Raw genomic sequence first — 21330 nt, 5'->3', positions numbered from 1 at the left:
AGAATTTATTCACTAGTTTGCTATTACAGTCATTAAGGTCTCTTTCTTTATCCTATCAGAAGCACCCAAAACTTGGCCACTGAAGGAAATTAAGAACATGGCTGCTGTGGTTTCTTCTTTAAAATTGTTGGAGATTTGTTAGTATTATGTATTTTTTTTTAAAGGGCCTGACACAGACACATTTTCCAAGTTGACTCTACTCTTCAAAAATGCCGACCTGGTACAATGCCAAGACTAAAGACCCATCTTGCCAGCAAATCTGATGTGCCCTCCAAGTACACATAATCCTTGAAACTCTAGCACAGATGACAAGGACCATGTGAGGCTGCTACTGGGATAACGAAGGGAACACACAGGAGGACACAGCATGGTGCCACAGGGGTGCCCTTTCAAAGGTTTTGGAAACTTTTCCTCCCTTCTGAAGGCCCATTCAAGGCCTCTTTGATTATTTCAGGCAACTTTTATTAACTTAATCAACAAGAAGCATAACTGTCTACTATGTCATGGTGAATTACACAGGAGGAGAAAATAACTGTACGCTGTGAGCAGTTTCTATCTTATCCTCTGTAACAACTTCAACTGCCACCACCACCTCTTATAATGACCTTCAGCAGTAAGTGGCTGCCAACAAATACATGTATTTTCCTATACACCCAGAACAAATAATTTATTTAGACCCGGGGAATGAGATTACAGGAACTTATTACAGGAACAAATATATAAACATACAAATATATATTCAATTATACAAATAAATATATATACAGACATAATATATATATATAAATAATGTCTACATAGTTATTGTAGTTATCTCAAATACAAGGTATTTGAGAGCAGAGAGTAGGGAGAGATAAACATAATCTCTTTCAGTAGATGCATCTGAGACATTTAAGGTTACAGTTAAGAAAAAGGAGTTACATTTTTTAAGTGTTTTAGTTTTAGGGTCATATACAATTGTGCTCATTGGTTACTCCTGGCCTGACATGCAAGGTCCTCCTGGCTGGCCTAGGGGAACCATATGGGATACCGAGGATCAAACTCAGGATTGCATGGTCACATGCAATCCAAGTATCCTACCCATTGTACTATTACTCTGGAGCCATAACATGACTTAAGACTTTTTTGTTTTTGTTTGTTTTGTTTTGTTTTTGAATCACATCAGTAATCATCACGGGTTAATCCTGTATTCACAGAAGACCTGATGGGTATATAACGTAGAATGGCTATGTGCAAGTCAAACATCCTATCAGCTGTACTATCACTTTTGCCCAAATTTTATGTCTATTTTTTAGATTATTTCTTACACACAAAGATTTCCCCTGTTTTATTTTTATAAGCAATGTGTATTTTATTTTATTGAAACCTTTGTAATTTAGGAAGTCCTTCATAGTTGAGTTTCAGACATACAATGAATCGGGGCCAATCCCACCACCAGTGTCCACCTCCCTCTACCAAATGTTCCCCAAGTGCATCCCATACCATCTACTGCATCTCCAGCCTGCCAGTTTTAAGTTTAGATAATTAAAGCTTGGGTTTCTTGCTTTCACTGTTGTTGTTGCCTTTGTCTTGGATATTTAGTTCTGTCATTCTTAACACTACCAATGCACCAGAGACAGCTTGGCCCCTGGCCCCCATCCTTTCATATTTGTGTTTATCCTCTTGCATGTCTTAAGAAAGGACATGCTTGAGATTTCAGTGGAAAGGGAGATAATAGTACAGATGGCCGTTATGTATTTTCCCCCTCCCAATGGTGAAGTTTATGTAATTTTTATCTTCATTAAGCTTTATATGAACATAAAATTTTCTAGAAAGGAATCTACTGTTCAAATATTTAAATAAAATATTTGTTTTGTTTTACTTTTAAAAGAATTCCCACCTCACATTTTTTTGCTAGTTATCTGGAAATGTTGCTACTGACTTATGTAAGAAAATCAATAGGCAACCATTTGTTTCCTCTTCAATTAAGTTTGAGTAATAATAGAAAATTTTAACTTAGCATACAGAATAATATAAATTTCCTTAGGACATATAAAACCATGACTCTTTAATATTTTTAGGTATACTATAAAAGTAAGCATTTTTATTTTTTAAATGAATTTACTTATTTATCTTAAATTTAATATTTTATTTGCTATTTGGGATAATTTGTTATTTCAAGTTTCCAAACAAATATTCTAAGTAAACATGAAATATCTAATTTTTTAATTAGAGAAAAAATACTGATAAGTTAAAAATGAAGCCCTAATGGCAAAAATTCATATTTGGTTTGGATTAGTAAAGGTAAAGAATTTTACTTAAGCATCCAGATAAAAGCAAAATATGTATCCCAGTGTTTAAATAAGGCAGTATTAAATGGATCAATTATTAAAGACAGGTTAAAAAGTTAAATGTTATAGCTTACTTTATGTTCACTTAAAATAGTATCTCATTAGAAATACATCATGAATTAATAGAAAAGCCTGTGTTCCCACATTTTCTCATTTTGGACCCCCTTCACTATTGATTTTAATATGTTTTTTACTAAAAGAAACATTTAAAGATTATTCATTGATAGTCATCATGAGTGATGTAGAATCTTAGCATCCAGAATGATACAATAATTGGTAATCAGATTATTTCACAGTTTGTCATGGATATCAGGAATCATTTAGCAATATGGGACATCATACTTTATAAGTAATCTTTGTTCTGTTCCACATATTTGCTTCATAATTAGATGAAAATAAGTACAAGGCTGTTGATAAAAAGAAAACTATTTGGGGGCCGGAGAAATAGCCTTGCAAGCAGCAGATCCGGGACCAACAGTGGTTTGAATCCCGGCATCCCATATGGTCCCAGGAGCGATTTTTGAGCAGAGAGCCAGAAGTAACCCCTGAGCGATGCAGGGTGTAACCCAAAAACAAACAAACAAAAAGAAAACAATTTTAAGAATAATAAGACAGTGAAGTCTTTCTTCTTGCAATCAAGCATTGGTCTCCTCCAATGTACTTGTACAGCATTTTTCAAAAATACTGTAAGACTCATAGACTCTAAAGTTAATAACCAAGGCAGCTCATGATTCCAGTTCCTGATAATCACACAATCAACCTCTGAAGAAAACTTTTCTCATTCATTTAGATTATCATCTTCCCCAAAGCACGTACTCCTTAGTGCACATATATTTCCAATAAAATACAGTGATTATATCCCTTTTCAGCTAAATGTTCTTTATCATATCATAGGGTCTATGATAATATACTAAATGTAATAAATACTCACAAAGTTTGCATAATACATATAAGAAAAGCAAGAGTTATAGTTGGAGAGAAGGTTATGAGTATCACTTTTATAGTTTAAAACTGATATTTATAAGAAAAATGAAAATAATGGGGCTTCTTCACCAATATAGGGCTCAGCAATATTGATATATACTTTGCTGGATTGGTGTAGGCTACAGAGGATAAATAGTAATGACTTGGTGGCTAGGTCCATTGTTTCTTCTGCCATCTCTCTCTCTTTTGCTTTGTTTTTGTTTTGGTGGGGGGACAGACACATCCAGTGACTCTAAAGGGTTACTCCTGCTATGCGCTCAGAAATTGCCCCTGGGTCGAGGGACCATATGGGACCATCGGGGGATCCAACCAAGGTCCGTCCTAGGCTAGCATGTGCAAGGCAAACACAGTACTGCTTGTTCCACTACTCCGGCTATGTTCTACCCTCTCTTAAGAAAAATTGATATTAACTAATACTCAGGGGGCATGATACTACACCTGATGATAATTAGTACAAGTTTACTTAAAATATTTTATTGAAACCTTGTGTCAGACACAAAACACACAAGATGAAAAGATATTATCCTTCGTCTCTAGGAGCTGACATTTAATGAAGATAATCAAGTAATCTATGGAGTGAAAACAACTATAATGGAGGCAACCTGGGGCTACTTTGGTTACTCATTTACATTTGAAGATCTTCAGCTGTCCTAACAAATAAATGATATCTAAGTTGAAGGTAGACAATTGTTGAAGATAGGGTGGCAATTGAAGGAAATGAGCATTAATGGGCACCCAGACTGAGTAGAGTAATAAACTTTCAGTAAAGGTCAGATCTTTAAAAATGTGTGTCTTCCAAAAGAGAAAAGAGCTGGAAGTTCCAGCTCACCTCAGGAAGCTCACCACAAAGAGTGATGAGTTTAGTTAGAGAAATAACTACATTTTGAACTGTCCTAATAATGAGAATGTATGAGGGAAATGGAGTTTTAGTTTAGAGTACAGGCGGGGGTCGGGTGGGGAGGAGGGAGACTTGGGGCATTGGTGATGGGAATGTTGCACTGGTGATGGGTGGTGTTCTCTACATGACTGAAACCCAAACACAATCATGTATGTAATCAAGGTGTTTAAATAAAAAAAATCATAAAAGTAACAAAAAACAAAAGGCATCATGGTAGTTTTAAACATCATAAACAGTATAAAATACCTAAATAAAAATATTCTGGCTCTTAAGCTATATTAAAAAAAATGTGTGTCTTCGTTTGTACATCTTTTGCCTATAAATGTCTCAAACCACATCCACATCAAAACACATTTTGAAGGTCAAAATTAGCATCATCATTTTCCAGATAAGCATCCTTGACACATAACCCATCATAAATTATCAGTGATCGAAACTCCATCTTCCCAAGCAGCATGTCTCTTCATAACTCTGCTTGGAAAAGTACAAATTATTTTCTTATTTTGTACATTTATATACATATCTATTGAGAGAGTTTTTTGGTTGTAAAATACCAGGCAAAACAATCTCTAAATAAACATTGTGAAGTATATGTCTTCATTGTATTTGATTTAGTATAAAAGAAGCATCTAATTCCATTTAGGAATATGACAGAAACCCAATTAATTCTTAATTTTTTTATGTAATATTACTAGAGTTTGCCATAAAAATAAATGATATACATCAATATATAGAAAGAATATAAGAAAGGAAATATTTGAGATTTGAGAAAAGTTAAATAATAACTTCACTAATTGCAATAATTTTCTAATTAGAAGAAACTAAATATGTAACTTTAAGACAAAATACTGTACAGTGAATGTAAAGAATATAGCAAAGAACTAACTATATAAATTACTAATTTTAGTCACTTTACATTCAATCATACATTTTTAAAAGTAGACAACTTTGAATTTCTAAAATGTTCATTAATAGTTTCAGAGTATGTTATTTTCATTTTTCTTAATAATAAATGTTAGCTAGTTTATTTCTTGTAAATATACTTTGTTGGTTGAAATAGAACATAGAGGGAAGGGAGAGAGCTCAAAGGGCTAGGGGCCAAGCTTCACATACTGGGGCCCTGGCTACATCCCCATCCCTGGCATCCCCTAGTTTCTTGAGCACCACTGAGAACAACCCCCGACCAAGGACCAAGCAGGCTATTGTCCAAAATTCAAACCAAAAAATAGATTAGAGTATGCACTTTGGTTCACAATGGATGTTTGAACTACTAAGTAGAATATAATTTTTAAATTGCTAAGAAATTATAATAGTTAAAAGTATACTTAGTTTCACAGATTACAGAACTAATTTTATGTAGTCAAAATTACTTTCCTTTTTCTATTTAATGATTCTGCTTAAAATTGTCGACCAGCTTCCAGAAAAAGGCATAAAAGATTTCTGATTGAGCTTTGTTCACACTGAATGAGTGGCGGGTGACACAGCCCAAAGAACCAGGACATGAAAGAATCAGAATATGTTTCGGAGTTAGAAGATTATAATTCAAGTTCCTTTATTAACATTTTCCTCTAGACAATATAATGAATATTCATGATCTAACATTTTCTAAATTTTAAATGCTTTGAGGATTGTACCAGATCACAAATAGATGGTAACCAAGTATAATTATTATTAGTAATATAAAAGTTTTCCAAGAAAAATGTGACTTTATGAGATTGCATGAATAGAAGCCAACAGAAAAAGATAACAAACTGGCTCACTAAAAATTATAGGTCACCCAGTGATTCTATAAATTGATTTATTCATAAGGTGAGGAGGTTTAAACTTGCAATGACTTAAGTTTTAATCCATTAATAATTTTTAAACCAAAAGTTTGCACACTAAATGTACTTTATCTAATAAATGCCTACTCTATAGTATAAAGAAGGTAAAGAAAGATGACAGGATTATTTCAAATAGTCCTTAGATGTATTCATAACCTTAACTAAAAAGTATTTTCTCCTAACAATTAGGTATTTCTTTTCTTCCAAAAGGGAAAAAGGATGAATTGCTATTAGTATAATTATTGAAATATTCTTTAGGCATTTTCAAGTGTACAATTAGACACAAGTTAGTCGTATTAAACAAAAAGCAAGTTAGTACATCCATAAACCTTTACAACATGTTACTAAGTCATTATAAAACTGTACCTTTACATTTAATAAAAGCTGTGTCTGAGGTCACAGAGATAGTATGGGGGTAGGGAATTTGCTTTGCATGCTGCATCCTGGGTTCAATCCCTGGCACCAGATTTTGTTTTGAGTGCAGAGCAAGGAGTAATCTCTGAGCACAGAGCCAGGAGTAAGCCTGAGGACTATCAGATGTAAACAACAAACAAACAAAGAAACAAAAACAAGGGCCCGGAGAGATAGCACAGCAGCGTTTGCCTTGCAAGCAGCAGATCCAGGACCAAAGGTGGTTGGTTCGAATCCCGGTGTCCCATATGGTCCCCCGTGCCTGCCAGGAGCTATTTCTGAGCAGACAGCCAGGAATAACCCCTGAGCACCACTGTGTGTGGCCCAAAAACCAAAAAAAAAAAAAAAAAAAAAAAAACAAAAAGACAAGTAAAAAAAAAAAAAGAAAAAAAAGGAAAGAACCTTGTGAAGGCTTCCGTGAAAGAGCTTAGAATCCTTGGTTTAATGCCTGGCAACACACACACACATACACACACACACACACACACACAAACACACATATACACAGTTTATAAGAAACTTGGTAAAATTCTTTTTTTATTTATATAAAGTAAAATTATTTTATTTTATAGCTGCTATGACTGATAATAGAAAGAGAAAAACTTATATAATCTGTGCTGATTATATTATCACAATTGTGAAAAGAAAGCTACCACTATAAGGTAGGTACATTTCATACTGCACAAAGGGCAGGAAGGATGAGGGCCAGAGCTGAGGTCACTGAATAAAAGGATGATGAATACATTCAGAGACAGGCAATGGTGATGTTTACATTTTGTAATTCTTTCCTTTTTGTCTTTGAACTACAAATTGATATTTTGTAGTTAAAAACATACAGAGAAGGAAACCACAGTACGAGACATTTTTACCTATTTACATTATTAGTGCTGCTTTCTGACTTTGGCTGAACTTCCATAATGGCCACAAAAGCTGTTTTCCCAAAAGTCCATAATACCTTAACCAACTATGCATGGAAGCATCCTCCATATTTTGTGTAGGGTATAGTAAGCATGCTTGCATCCAAACTCTGAAACAGGTGGCAGGGATGCTTGGGGTGGTTGCTGCAGAGGGGTTAATGTGACTTGGGCAGTTGTGACTTACTTTGGCAGTCGTGACTTACTTTTAGTGCTTTAGAAATAATGCTTACTCTCTTAAAGCCTGCCTCTCTATCCACTTTAAATAGCCTGACTTGTCCCTGAAAAACCCAAAGAGGATTAAAAATTTCAACTGCTTATTCACTAAGTCAAGGCTAGTGTTCTTTGAAAAGTTGGCTGATCCCTTACCCTCTAAATTATCTTACAACACTAAACCACAACAGAAGGCCTGTCAGCAGATTTTATTTACAATCCTTGAGGAAAAAAAATCCTCTTGCTGTTTTGACTTCATATAGGAGATAATTTTCCAAAGGAAACATTTGGCAGTACTTCAGAAGCTCACTGTCTGGTCGTGCTGATAAAACAATTTTTTTTCTTGATTATGGCACTTTCTCTAATGGTGTATCATTCATAAACCATCATGCCCCAACAGACTGTATACATCAACTAAACTGACCTAATTCATGGCACTGTTTAACCTTTTCTTTTATTGTAAGTTTAAAATATCACCATGGACTGATTTAATGCTGAATTCCATTGAAAAAGGGGCCACATTCCACTTAGTTCACCAACAAAATGTCTATTAGAGCCAGTTAAAGTAACGTCAGAAGAATTTAATGAAAAAGACTGATAATTATAGGTAATTCACTAATATTTGTCACATTTTAAAAGGAATACAAAGATCATGTAAGCAGTTAAAAAGACATTTTTCTTTTTTCTATCTAAATTATTAATAAAATCTACAATATCTTCCAAATGATATTTATAGAGGATACTATAATATCCCCCCCATTTATTTTTTTCAGCAGGGAAAATTCTATGTTCGTTGACTCTAAGTTTTGTTCTTGGGCACATAAAATAACCCTCCAAAAAGAATATGTATATTCAAGCCACTGAAAAGTCTGTCAAAAATTTCACAAAGTAACAAGACAAAAATCACCTGCGGACATATTTTTACAATAAACATTCTGACTATTGTTTGTACTAAATCCCAGAGGGGAAACATTATCATCCATAATACAGTTTGAACAGTGTAACCAACATATGATCCAAAATGACATACTTTATAAACATGTTACTTGAAATTACCTACTCACAATTGCAATGAAAGAGTTTGAGATCACAAATAAAACAGAAAAGCATTTACTCACTGTGTTAAAATTTGGAAAGAGCCCAACAGCAGAGCTATTGTCCACTGGAAAAGACATAAATGGTTTGATATCCAGTGAAGGTTGCATCATCAGGGTTGGAGTACGCACCAGGGCAGGAAGGGTCGTAGTGTGGCATGTACTGCCTGCCAAGAACGAAACAAAAATGAATTCAACTTCTTTATAATACCATTTTCTTGCACAGTTCAAATACTTTGGACAAATAAGACTGCTAAGCTGCTCTCTACATGTAGAAAACTGACACTGGATGTATGTTAAGGCTATTGAAGGAGAAAGTATAATTCAAAGGGTCTTCCAGGTCATCTTTCTAAAAAGGGCCACTAAATATTTTTCTAAGGCAAATTTTAAGAACTGCTTAGAATTAGTGGAATATTTAGCATATAGCTTCTCTGGTAGGTGGGGCAGAATGTTGTTTTCCTGCAGCCTAACCTTTGTCTCTGACTAGTCAAAAATGTAGAAAAGCAGAAGGAAGAAGATCAGAGTTTCATGCTCTTTGCTGTTTAACATAACTGAATGGCTAGCAGTATGTCTTGTGTAAATCAGAGAAAATTACAAGAGGTCTTTACAAGAGGAATAAACCATAAATTTGTTTTATTTTCAATTTTATTTGGACACCTTGCTTTATAATACTGTGAATAATGGAATTTCAGGCACACAATGTTCCAATACCACACCCACCTCCAGTGACAGCGACTCTTCAACTCAATCATCCCTTCCACCCTACCTCCAATTCCAACCACTTGGAAGGCTGAGTTCTTAGCTTCTCCAGGGTCTGTTACCATTGTCAATTGTTATTCTCTTAATTTTCCATGTTTAAAAACCTTGAACTCTGGGCCAGAGCGGTGGCACTAGAGGTAAGGTGTCTGCCTTGCAAGCGCTAGCCTAGGATGGACCACGGTTCGATCTCCCAGCGTCTCATATGGTCCCCCAAGCCAGGAGCGATTTCTGAGTACATAGCCAGGAGTAACCCCTGAGTGTCAACGGGTGTGGCCCAAAAAACAAACAAAAAACCAACCAAACAAACAAAAAACCCCTTGAACTCTATTTTTCAGTTTGCTTCCAAGGAAGTTTAATATTCAATTTTTCCCTCTAAAAAATCAACCTAAAATAATCTTTACTTTGAGGTAAATAAGTAGTCTAGACATTGCAGAGTTAGAGAATCTAAAACAAGTAGTTGTGGTCTTAAAATCAGTTGAGTATTAAGGGAGAAAGGAATTAGGGCAAAAATGAAAAATATTTTCGTTCCACTTTTACTCTTAAAAAGGCAATAATTATGTTGGACTAGAGGACAGTATAACAGGTAACAGTCCTTTCAGTTGACTTTGGTTCAATCAATCGGGCTCACTCAGAATGATTTCCAAGCACATGGCCAGGAGCAAACCTTGAGCACAACTGGGTGTGGCCCCCAAATAAAAAAAATATATTACAGTAGCAGAGCCCTTGCCTTGAATCCAGATAACATGGGTTTAGTCACACCCTGTAAGGTTTCCTAAGACCTGCCAGGAGTGATCCCTGAGCACAGAGCCAGGAGTAAGCTCTGAACACAGCTGGATGTGTCTCCCCACCAAACACACACTAAGACACACACAAAGTGATGCAAAGTACTTTAGGAATTATTTATTTTAATAATCAAAAGTGTTGCCATTTATTTAGCTATCTGGTTTAACCCATATGCTAAAGCACTTCTCTCTGCCAACCAGATATGCATCTAAGTCACTGAGGTACAACTGACTTTCTGGAAGACAAAATTTGGTGTACTTTTCTTTTTTATAATATAATAGATTTATTGAGATATAATTCATATATTAAGATAATTTACCCACTTGTGTACTATTCCCTTCATATGTTGTATATTCAGACAGTTATACCCATCACCACAACCAACCACAGGACATTTTCATAGCTCTTAAAAAAACTTCAAATTGATAAAAGTCATTCACTGCTTCAGTTCAATACCCTTAGTATTAACAGTATTAATATACTTTGTCTTTATATGCTTGTTTGTTGTCCACATTTTACTTAAATGATATCACGCAATACAAAGTCTTTTGCAACATTTCTTTCACTTGCCAAAATGTTTTTAAGATTTTCAAGAATTGCAAAACTATTTCATTCATGTTTAAGATTCATTATTTCATTGCATGGATGCACTATATGTACTTATATACTCACTAACTGAAAAACATTGTTTTTTGTTTGTGACTTTTTATGAATAATGAAATCCAAATATTTGTTTATAAATTTTTGTGTAGCTAATGCTTTCAGTACTCTTAGACATATCTAAAGATAGAACTGGGAATTCCAGAACATGAAGAGAGATACTACACGTGCCTTGTATTTGGCTGACCCAGGTTTTATCCCAGCCCCTTAGGAGTGATCACTTAGTGTAGAACCAGGAGTTAGCCTGGAGCACCAAGAGAGCATAAATAGAGCTTAAAGCCAAAATAAATAAATAAAAGCATTTTTAATTCCATTGTTTGAGTTAAAATCTTCCAGACTATTTTCCAAAATGGCCAAACTACTCACATTGGCATTAATAGTGTCTGACAGCTCCCATTTCTCCCAGCATGCATATATGAATCACAAACAATTACATGCCTAAAATTTCCAACTGGCTTATTAAAATAATAAACAGTTTGGGAAAATGCTCTAATAATTAAAACATTCTACAATTACCAGGAATAATTAAAATCTCTATTCAATGATAATTTTGGTATTGCATTTCCTTAATAAATTCATCATATTTCAAATCATTACAGAACATTATTGATAACAGTGTTCAATGGACTGTCAAATTACATTTACATTGTTTCCAAATTTGAAGAATTGAGAAAAGCACTTGAAGCATTTCTGTAAAGGAAAGTCCAAAGGTCAGTCCTGTCCACTAGGGAATATTTAGTAGGATTTAGCAAAACTAACTAACTAAACAAACAAACAAACAGAAAAACAACTGCCAAAATATAGACCGAACAGTATTATTTAGATCCCGAGTAAATACTCTGATCTCAGTCTGGCATTCCCATAACTACTCTCTCTTTAATCACATGCTTCTTATAATTAGGTAACATTCCTTAATAATTTCAGAGCTTGTAGATCAAATATGGCAGGGGTACTTATTAAATTATTGACTTTAAAATATTTGTCTTAAAATGTCAATTAAATTGCCAGGAAACTAATATTTTTGTTTGTTTTGGGACCTCACCCAGTGATGGTCAAAGCACTTACTCCCATATAGTGTTCATGTGTCACTGCAGGTCAGCACCTATCATTCTAAAATTGCTCTTGGGATTCTTAGGAGCAATTGACACAGTTGGTGAGAATTACAGTGGTTCCCTAGATCTCCTTAATACTACTTGGGAGGCCTTCAAACAAACAAAGAAGAAATATACACAAAACTAATATTTCTTATATCAAAGCAATGGACTTTTATAATTGTTATAGTGGTTAACAGACTAAAGTATAAAAGTACAGGGATATATTAAAGGTACTTAATAAACAAATGTGAATTATTTTACTATAGTAGATCTCAAAAGAAAATTAAAATTTCTTTATCTTTTCATTTTTATTATTATTTTTTTTTTTGGTTTTTGGGCTACACCTGGTGATGCTCAGGGGTTACTACTGGCTATGAACTTAGAAATTGCTCTTGGCTTGGGGACCATATGGGACACCGGGGGATAGAAACACGGTCCGTCCTAGACTAGTGCATGCCTTACTGCTTGCTCCACCGCTCTTTATTTTTATATTTGTTTGGAACCACTGTTGGCTACACTCAGGGCATACTACTGGTTCTGCATTCAGGGAACCCTCCTGTCTCAGCCTTGGGAGAAACATACATGATGCCAGTTGCATGCAAGGCAAGTATATTTCCCACTGTGCTATATATGGCTTCAGAAAAAATCCTTTTGAAACCCACAAGTGATCATTCTAATAACATCATGTAAAGTACATGGCCCATGATATGCCTGGTGAGAATCACTTTGTACTAACAAATTCAAATCAAAGAAAATGCAACATGGAACCTGGCAGACATTGCTCCATCAACAAAGGTTGAGATGCATAAAGATCACCCTTACTCAATCAAACCTCTATGCTAATAAGGACAAGGCTTGTGGATTACTTTAGCATAAAAAACTTAGCAGCTTTTTACCACTTTATTAGCATTTTGATGACATTATTCATGTTAAACACAGTTTTTTTTTTTTAAGTACCGGTAGAGCTTCTGAATCAACAAAAACTGTTTTCATCAATTTTCTCAACTCAACCTTAATGTGTTCACTTTGAAAACTGAGTTTTGAATATTTTTCACTATAAATTCTTGTTTCAAACAAAGATTTTGCAAAGGAGAAAAGGAACGAGCACTTCTGCACAGGCTAATTTATATATTGATCTTTGTCACCATAGTTTTGATTTTGCTGCTGCTGCTGATTTTTCTGTGATGCCAGAAAGTCTGCAGTAGCCACAGCAGAAATCTAACCGAAATAATTTATGGTTTTCTTTAAGAAAATTTTAAGTCATCTAAAATCCAAGCTCCAAAATGGTTTAAAATTTAATAAGAGGCAGCATGGTATCTCTGAGTTCTTGTTGACAAACCATTGGCCTAGTTGGTGAGAAATGCATTGGGTCTCTAGACCTCCTCAGCACTACTTGGGAGGCTCCCAAACAAACAAACAAACATACAAACAAATAAAATCACATTACTATTGTAATGGGACTGAACCCATCATTGTCTTATGTCCAAATTATTTGACAAAAATATATCAACATTGCCTACAGCTAGTTTTATAGCTAGTTCTAAGTTTAAGATATAATTTTGCCACATATCACAGTAAATTTATAAATAGCAATTTTCTACTTTATATGGTTATTAGGTGATTTGCAGTTCTATGCACACATACATAGATTTTATCTCCCTGCATCAAAACACCCCAAAGCATGCATACTCCAAAAGTATCATGGTCACCATGAAAATTTCACATTTTATATTCTTTCAATAAAAATGCAATTAACCTTGGAATACTACTCGGCAGTAAAAAATAAAATAAAATCATAAAACTTTGCTGGCTGAGTGTTGTGCTGAATGTCCCTCAAGAAAGGAACAGTTGATGATGATCTCTCTTATATATGGGATATGAAGAAATAGTATAAATGCCCAAAGTCTCAAGAAACTGAGAATTTGTCTTTATTAGGAAACTTACAAAGGAGATTGGGAGGGCAGATGAGGTTACACCCTGGGACAATGCTAAATATAAGTGAACATATGGGTTAAAGGTGTGCTGCTAGAGTAGTTGATGTATGAAATTTTACTAATAACAGTTTATAAACCATGGTGCCAAAAATAAAAAGATGATGCATTCACCCTCATCTATAAATTTTATTTGATTGTAAAATCTAAACCATTTTCATTTAATTTCTCAAACCAAAATTACGTGAAAGACATCTGACCTCTATGATTATTTCATTTCTATTATTTCAGCCATGTGCTGTGGTCACTTAATAGATACTTTATTATGCCAATAGATTATGTCATAATATATCAATATATAAAACTCATTTGAAAATCAGGTGACAGAAACCAATTGCTTTAGTCATTGACCTTTAGAAACATGATCTTGAAGGCGACAATAGTTTTCTAGGTTCCTAGTGGTTCTTCTTTATTTATAAAGACACCACAACCTTAAAGACTTTATCCAACATAAAAGAAAAATTTTCTGTTTTCACAGATTAAAATAAAAATCTCTTTGTCTCTTTGTCATTTTGTTTGTCAAATCTTGAAGTACTTTCCTCTTGTGTATGCATATCTGCCTTAGTGAGCACTAAAATAGAAACTTACATTATAAAAATCTATTAGGGACATATCAATTAGAACTTTCAAAGATTTCTCTAAAGCACTTCAGGCTTCCCACCAAACTTCCAAACTTGACTCTCTCTCTCTCTCTCTCTCTCTCTCTCTCTCTCTCTCTCTCTCTCTCTCTCTCTCTCTCTCTCTCTCACACACACACACACACACACACACACACACTTTTCTCTTTTGCTTTTCCAGTGTCTGCTCCTTATACTGAGTAACTTTCTCTTTTTTCTCCTTTATCAGATCAGTCACCAACCCACATTTCTTCATCCCTGTTTTTATCATTTTCTTTTTTTATCAGTTCATCATGAAAGAAAAACAAATCTATGAAGGCATCAATCTAGGAGATGATTATGAGATACGTGACTCGAGGATATGTTTAATAAAGAGGTCTCTAAAAGGCCCACAGAATAATTACAGATTAAGATTTTTTTTTTTTGCTTTATGGGCTACACCCTGTGATGCTCAGGGGTTATTCCTGACTATGTGCTCAGAAATATCTACTGACTCAGGGGACAATATGGGACCCCAGGAACAAAACCAAGTTTCATCCTGGATCGGCTGTGTGCAAGGCAAATGCCCTACTGCTGTGCTATTCCTCCGGCCACAGTCTCAGATTTTATGGAGCATGTTATGTGTCAGCTTCACATTAAGCATGTTACATATGTACATACATAACACATGAGTTCATAAAAATCTTATTCATTTATATACATAATTAAAAATAAAAAAATTATTCTTGTTTTTTTTTTAAATGTTTTTGGGCCACATCCATAGGTGGTCAGGTGTTACTCCTGATTTCTGAACTCAGAAATTGCTCCTGGTGGGCTGTGGGTCCAAAAGGATGCCAGGTTCTGAACTCGGGTCCATTCTGGGTTGTCTGCATACAAGGCAATTACCCTACTGCTGTGCTATCTCTTCAGTCCTGTAAATATTAAAATTAATTCTACAATTTATAGAGCAGTATATTAAATGTCTACTCCTCTTATATATGTATATATGTGATGATAATAACACAGAAAAAAGTTATTTTACCACCTCATTCTATTTCTGGGCCATACCTGACTATGCTCAGGGCTTATTTCTAGCTCTGAGCTCCTGGATCACTCAGGGGACCATATGGGCCATTGGGTGCCATCTCAGGTCAGATGCATGCAATAAAGGCAAGTGCTTTATCCACTATGCCAATTCTCCTAGCTTTATTTTACTTTTTAATTAATAATTCATATATGTCTTATTGAGCTTTCTAGTATACAGTTTCATGGATTTTGACAAGTCCTATAACTAATTATACAATCAAAATTAGGAACAATTGCACTGACTTACAAAACTTCTCTATGTTTCTCTTCAGAGTATAGCCCTTATATTTTAATTAAACTGAAGTGGGGGATTCCCAAGTAGCTATCAGGAGGCACAGGCCGCCTCTATGTGGAATAAGTGGGCTTCAATTGAAGCAAAACTGGAGAACTGCCTTGTGGGCTAGTGAGGTATAAGCATCAAGGCCGAGTAGATGCCTTTAGCAAACTTTATCAGTTTCGACCCATACCAGTCATTTCTCGTGATGGCCAAGTGAGTTGAGCAGAGAGATGGATGCATAATTTCCTCCAGACCACCGCATTTGTTACTCCACCCAGGATGGCTCAATGGTAAAAGTACCTGCCCTGGATTGTTTCAGGTTGGTGAGATTGTAACTTTGATCTCTGGTGACCATCTCCACAACTTTATGTGATCTCATCAACATTACAGCTCTTGATCTCTGAAACTAAGTATGTGCAAGGATTGAAATTAATATGTGACCTTAGAGGGCATGTGTGCAAGTTAATAGTTAATTATCTGAATGCAATCCTGATTATTGCAACAGCAAAGGGAAAGGAAGGGACACAAAAACTTTTCAGTGTTGTAACTCTTTATATATGAAATTAGCTGAATCTTTTATTTGACCTTAATATAGTATCTAATACTGAAATAACTAAACTTATTTTAACAACTACTTCTAGAAATATTTATTTAGGGGCTGGAGAGATGTTTTTGCCTTTCATGCAGAAGGTCATTGGTTCCAATCCCTGGCATCCCATATGGTCCCCTGAGCCTGCCAGGAGCAATTTCTGAGCGTGGAGCCAGGAGTAACCCCTGAGCGCTGCCGGGTGGGACCCAAAACAAACAAACAAAAAAGAAATATTTATTTAAATTACACTTCCTTGGGGTCAAAGCAAATGCATAGCAGAAAGGGCATTTGCCTTCAAGATGGATGCCCTTTATATGATCTTGGCACCCATCTGGTTTCTGCGTCCTGTCAAATCCTGAGGCCAGAGTAATTCCTGAGTGCAGAGACAGGAGTAAGCCCTGAGTAACAATGATGTGCCTCCCCCCCCAAAAGCCCACCAAATAAAATAAAATAAAATACTCTTCTTCAAATAGTATTACTTAATTCAATAAATAGTATTGATAACCAATTGTACAAAGCACATTGCTGACAGATATAGGAAATATAGACAGAGTCAAAGACAATTTTCTTTCCATGAGGCTAGTATATATAGTTAAATGCATTAATACTTAGAAAAGACAATCTGTATCAGGGTCACATATTATTAATAAAATATGAGGAAGGTTAGGAGAAAAGAAATTTACATCTGGTTAAGGGTTGGGTTAATAAATGTTTCTATAAACTTAGTTCTTAAAATATGTTTTGAGAAATAGTGATTTTAGAGTTGAAAATCAGAAAGGGAGCCCACATAAGCAAAAAGTAATATAAGATAAAAATCTATTAAATTAAATATTATGTTAGGCACCCAAGGTATTACTAGAGTTTGAAGTTGATAGAAAAGAAACAGAGAAAAGCAAAGATTTCTTAAGCATAAAAGAAAAAGTACTAACAAGTAAAGGAAACGTTTGGTCAAATACTCTACTAAGAATACAGCTCTGTCAAAAGCCATCCACAAAATGGGAGATGGTTCTCATAATTAATATACTTTGGCATAATAAATATATTTAGAATAAAAATTAATACAAAGAAAACAATGACAGCACAACATTCAAAGGTGTTTTATAAAAGAGTGTTAAAATGATTGGTGAGCATAAAAATGTACATATCAGGACCAGAGCTATAGTACAGCAGGTAAAGTGCTTGCATTGCACATATCCAACTGGGGTTTGATATCCAGCATTGTATATTGTCTCTTGAGTACCACTAGGAACAATTCTTGAGTGCAGAGTCAAAAGTAAGCCCTGAGTACCTTATTACAAATATACATAGAGAAGTGACAAAATATTATTATTGACCCCAAAATCATGGCTACAAAGAACTTAGGGATTATTAGACATAGATGAGGATAAGAATCAATTAGAACTCTTATCTAAAGCACAATTTATCAGTTGTTAAATTTTTTATGTATTTTTCAATCTACTAAAACAATAAATACATATATATTCTATGATATAACAATTCCTCTTCTAAGTATATATGTAACATAATTATATAGCTTTAACTATTCAAAGTAATAGTACTTAGATGAAATAGAAACTGCATAATTAGTCTATTATCAATGGCAAGAAAAATTTTGGTAGAATCACAATAAAACAATGGGACATGCAATAAAACACATAAAGAATATTGCAACAATAAATAGACCCTTAAGTATAAATAAAAGAGCTAAAGTTTGGGAGTTATATCAACATTCTGTATGAAAGAATAATATAAAGCCCCAAATCTGTTAGATCTAGTTTATACTGTTAACTAAGAGAATGAAGGAGGGACAGGATCTGTTGGAAGTGGGTATCAAACTATGTGAAAAGCTAGGGTGATAGAATGTTTTGTTACTTGATCTTAGTATCAGTTGCATAGCTGTCTTTATATATGTGCATATTCATCACCCCTAATCTTATATGCACTTTTCTATATCCTATAGTTAATAAAGTTTTAAGAATTATGTAAGCTATTTTGGCAAGCATAAAACTCCCCAATAAGAAATCTTCAAACACTGTCAAGTTCATATATTTTAGGATGAACGTTTCATTTTAAATTCCTTTTCCGATGTGAGGCTTGATTTTACTCAAAATGATTTGTGAGAAAATTGAAACTCTCTTTAATCCTGATGCTTCCATGCTAAGTTTCGAAGTGGATAGAGAAAACTGACATAGAATCTAGTGATGCCAAAGAGAAAATATGTATCTAGAACTCTGGGTCTATAAAATCTTAACGATTGACAGTTCTGTGCCCGAATCTCCTTTGAGGCAGCTCAGAATTCCCTCCAAACAGCTCCAACATCAGCATTCTGGCAGAATGCTGCATTAAAAAATAAATCCTCTCAGCGCACACTGAAGTTTACAAGCAATAATGAAGTGCTGCATCAAAACCCAGCAGCGAAGCCAGAGCATGATAGATTTTAAGTCCTAATGTCCTTTGGGTTTAGTAGTGACATGCTGGCTTTCACACAAAACAAGGAATCTACTACGGTGCACTACAGCTTTTTCGATATGTGGTTGTAGAATCTCAAGTGATGATTCATTTCTACCAGAATTTCTTATATTTAAACATTGATAAAAATGAACATGATTTATTTATGACACTAGATGACAAACAATAGTTTGGTTAAACATTTAATGTTACTCCATTAGTTGCAATCTTTTTTTTTTTAAAGTAACATTGGAAAAGCTGAGAATTTCGAAAATTAAAGCACAAAATTTATTCTCAAAAAGAACATTATTGAGGAACAAATGTCTTTTTCATATTTGGGGGTAATCTCAAGCAGTATTCAAGGGTTTGGGGTTACTCCATAGGTACTCAACCAATCAGGCGTGTAATTCGGTGCTAGGGCCCAAGGATGCAAAACTTCAGACTAGCATTATTCCACTAATGCAGAGAGGTCATTAGGTGCTTTGGACTAAACTCAAGTCAGGAACATGGCCAGTTTCCTCAACCCCCAACTGTCTTTGTTCAAGCTAATTAACCTTTTGTGGCTATACAATTTTCTTTATAGTCTGGTACTCCTATCTAGTAGAATGTAGTATCTCAATGCCATATCCTAATATCAAGAATGACGAAGCAAGAAGGGAAGCATGAAGAAATGAAAATAGGTTTCTGACAAATGCTGTCAACTTTTAAAAAATAGTTTAAAATATATCTGACTTATCAAAAGGGAATGTTAAGCACTTCATTCCTAAATTACTAAGTCTTTAGAAGCCAAAATTATCTCCAGACAGGGCTTTACTAAAATTGTCTGAGGTCAAGAATGAATCGTGAGGTCATGATAGTCTGATGCAATTTTTTTTGGCAAAAAGGTCAGGGAGATGCTCCTGAGTTCAGTTTGCCCCATGATCCCGTCTTTGGCATCAAGATACTCTCATGACGTTTGAAACCACTTTCTGTTTTAGAAAATTACTGGATTACCCTTACATGTATAAGGACTGACCAAATGACTTCCTGGAACTAAAATTTACTGTGGAGATCTTCGTAGAAATACAGATATTTCTAGAAAAGGCCAAATCTATGTTTTTCAAGTCACAAATATTTAGAGAGAAATTCTGATTTTAGAAGTAAACTTAATCTGGGGCAGGAGCAGTGGCACAAGCCATAGAGAGTTTGTCTTGCATGTGCTAACCTAGGACGGACCACAGTTCAATTCCCCTGTGTTCCATATGGTCCCCCAAGCCAGGAGTGATTTCTGATCGCATAGCCAGGAGTAGCCCCTGAGCATCACTGGGTGTGCCTCCCAAGAAAAGCAAAAGAAAAAAGTAAACTTAATCTAAGAATACAAATAAATTCATCTAAGAAAATGAATTAGGTGAACTTGATCCAGCCTGTACCTGACCAGTGGTAGTACTAAACCTAGTGATCATTGCCCAGGAAAATAATTTATAAACTTAATTCTTTTCAAAGATGCAAAATCCATATAGCATAGTTCACTTTCTTCTTTAAAAATTAAATATATTAGTATTGGTCTTTTTAAAATATTTTGACTAAAATTTAGAAGTATTACTTTTAATGAATTGTTAATGCTTTATTATTGTGAATAATGAAAAAATAAGTGAAATGAATGAAAGCTTAGTATGGCCAAAAGTGAATATTTCCATCCATTATAAAAAATGGTGGGGAATTGATTGTAATACCTCACTTAAAATAATGCATTTACAATTCTCAAGGGAAAGAGAAAAATAAGTACTATTCAAACAATACATTTTATAGTATTGTTTGGTTCAATATTACTAATCCAAATACCCTCATAGCAGAAGGCAGAGTGATATTTCTATTGGTGGTTTTCTTATTAAAGTTTTTATACTATCTGAAAGGTAACCTTTGCACAAGCAATGACAAGTGACCTTCCATTGGACCAGATCAAAGCAGTAGAGATGTCTGTATCTCTGGCTCTGTACTTGGGTCTTTTTTTCCCCTGAAGCTTAAACACAGACACAGGCTTAAGGGGCTACACACAGCACTTCAGAAAGTCAATAAATGAACAGCTGCTACTATAAATCCTAGCTCCAGTATACAAAATGTTTTTGCCCCTTAGTTTCAGAGAATTTAAGTCCTTGCATTTTGAGACTAAACTTTTAGCAGTTCATAAATTCCCCAACTCCCTGCCAAAAGGTTGAGAAGAGCAGGGATCCCTGTTTGCTTACTGGCCTTTAGGCTCTTACTCAATTGAAAAGCCAGTTAATATTTGCTTTGTCAGCACTTTCTTTTTCTATGTTGGCTAAGAAAAGAGACTTTTCTTAGATTAAAGATTGACCAAATAGTTCAATGCTATTCAAAATCAGTTGTCCCTGTTACTGAATAA

The 21330-nt window shown here is 34.7% G+C and overlaps 1 protein-coding gene across 2 annotated transcripts in view; it reads right to left on the bottom strand.

Moving 5' to 3' along the window:
- The window catches only part of ZNF385B (zinc finger protein 385B), a 340540-nt gene that overhangs the window by 76784 nt on the left and 242426 nt on the right, over positions 1-21330 (bottom strand). For both annotated transcript variants that reach the window (XM_049773466.1, XM_049773467.1), the window contains exon 2: positions 8692-8834. In XM_049773466.1, the coding sequence (XP_049629423.1) occupies positions 8692-8834 (143 nt within the window). The remainder of the gene's footprint in view (positions 1-8691; positions 8835-21330) is intronic.

Source organism: Suncus etruscus, chromosome 5 (genome assembly GCF_024139225.1).
Source record: "Suncus etruscus isolate mSunEtr1 chromosome 5, mSunEtr1.pri.cur, whole genome shotgun sequence".
In the NCBI taxonomy this organism is placed as follows: domain Eukaryota; kingdom Metazoa; phylum Chordata; class Mammalia; order Eulipotyphla; family Soricidae; genus Suncus; species Suncus etruscus.
This window is presented reverse-complemented; position numbering and strand designations above follow the sequence as displayed.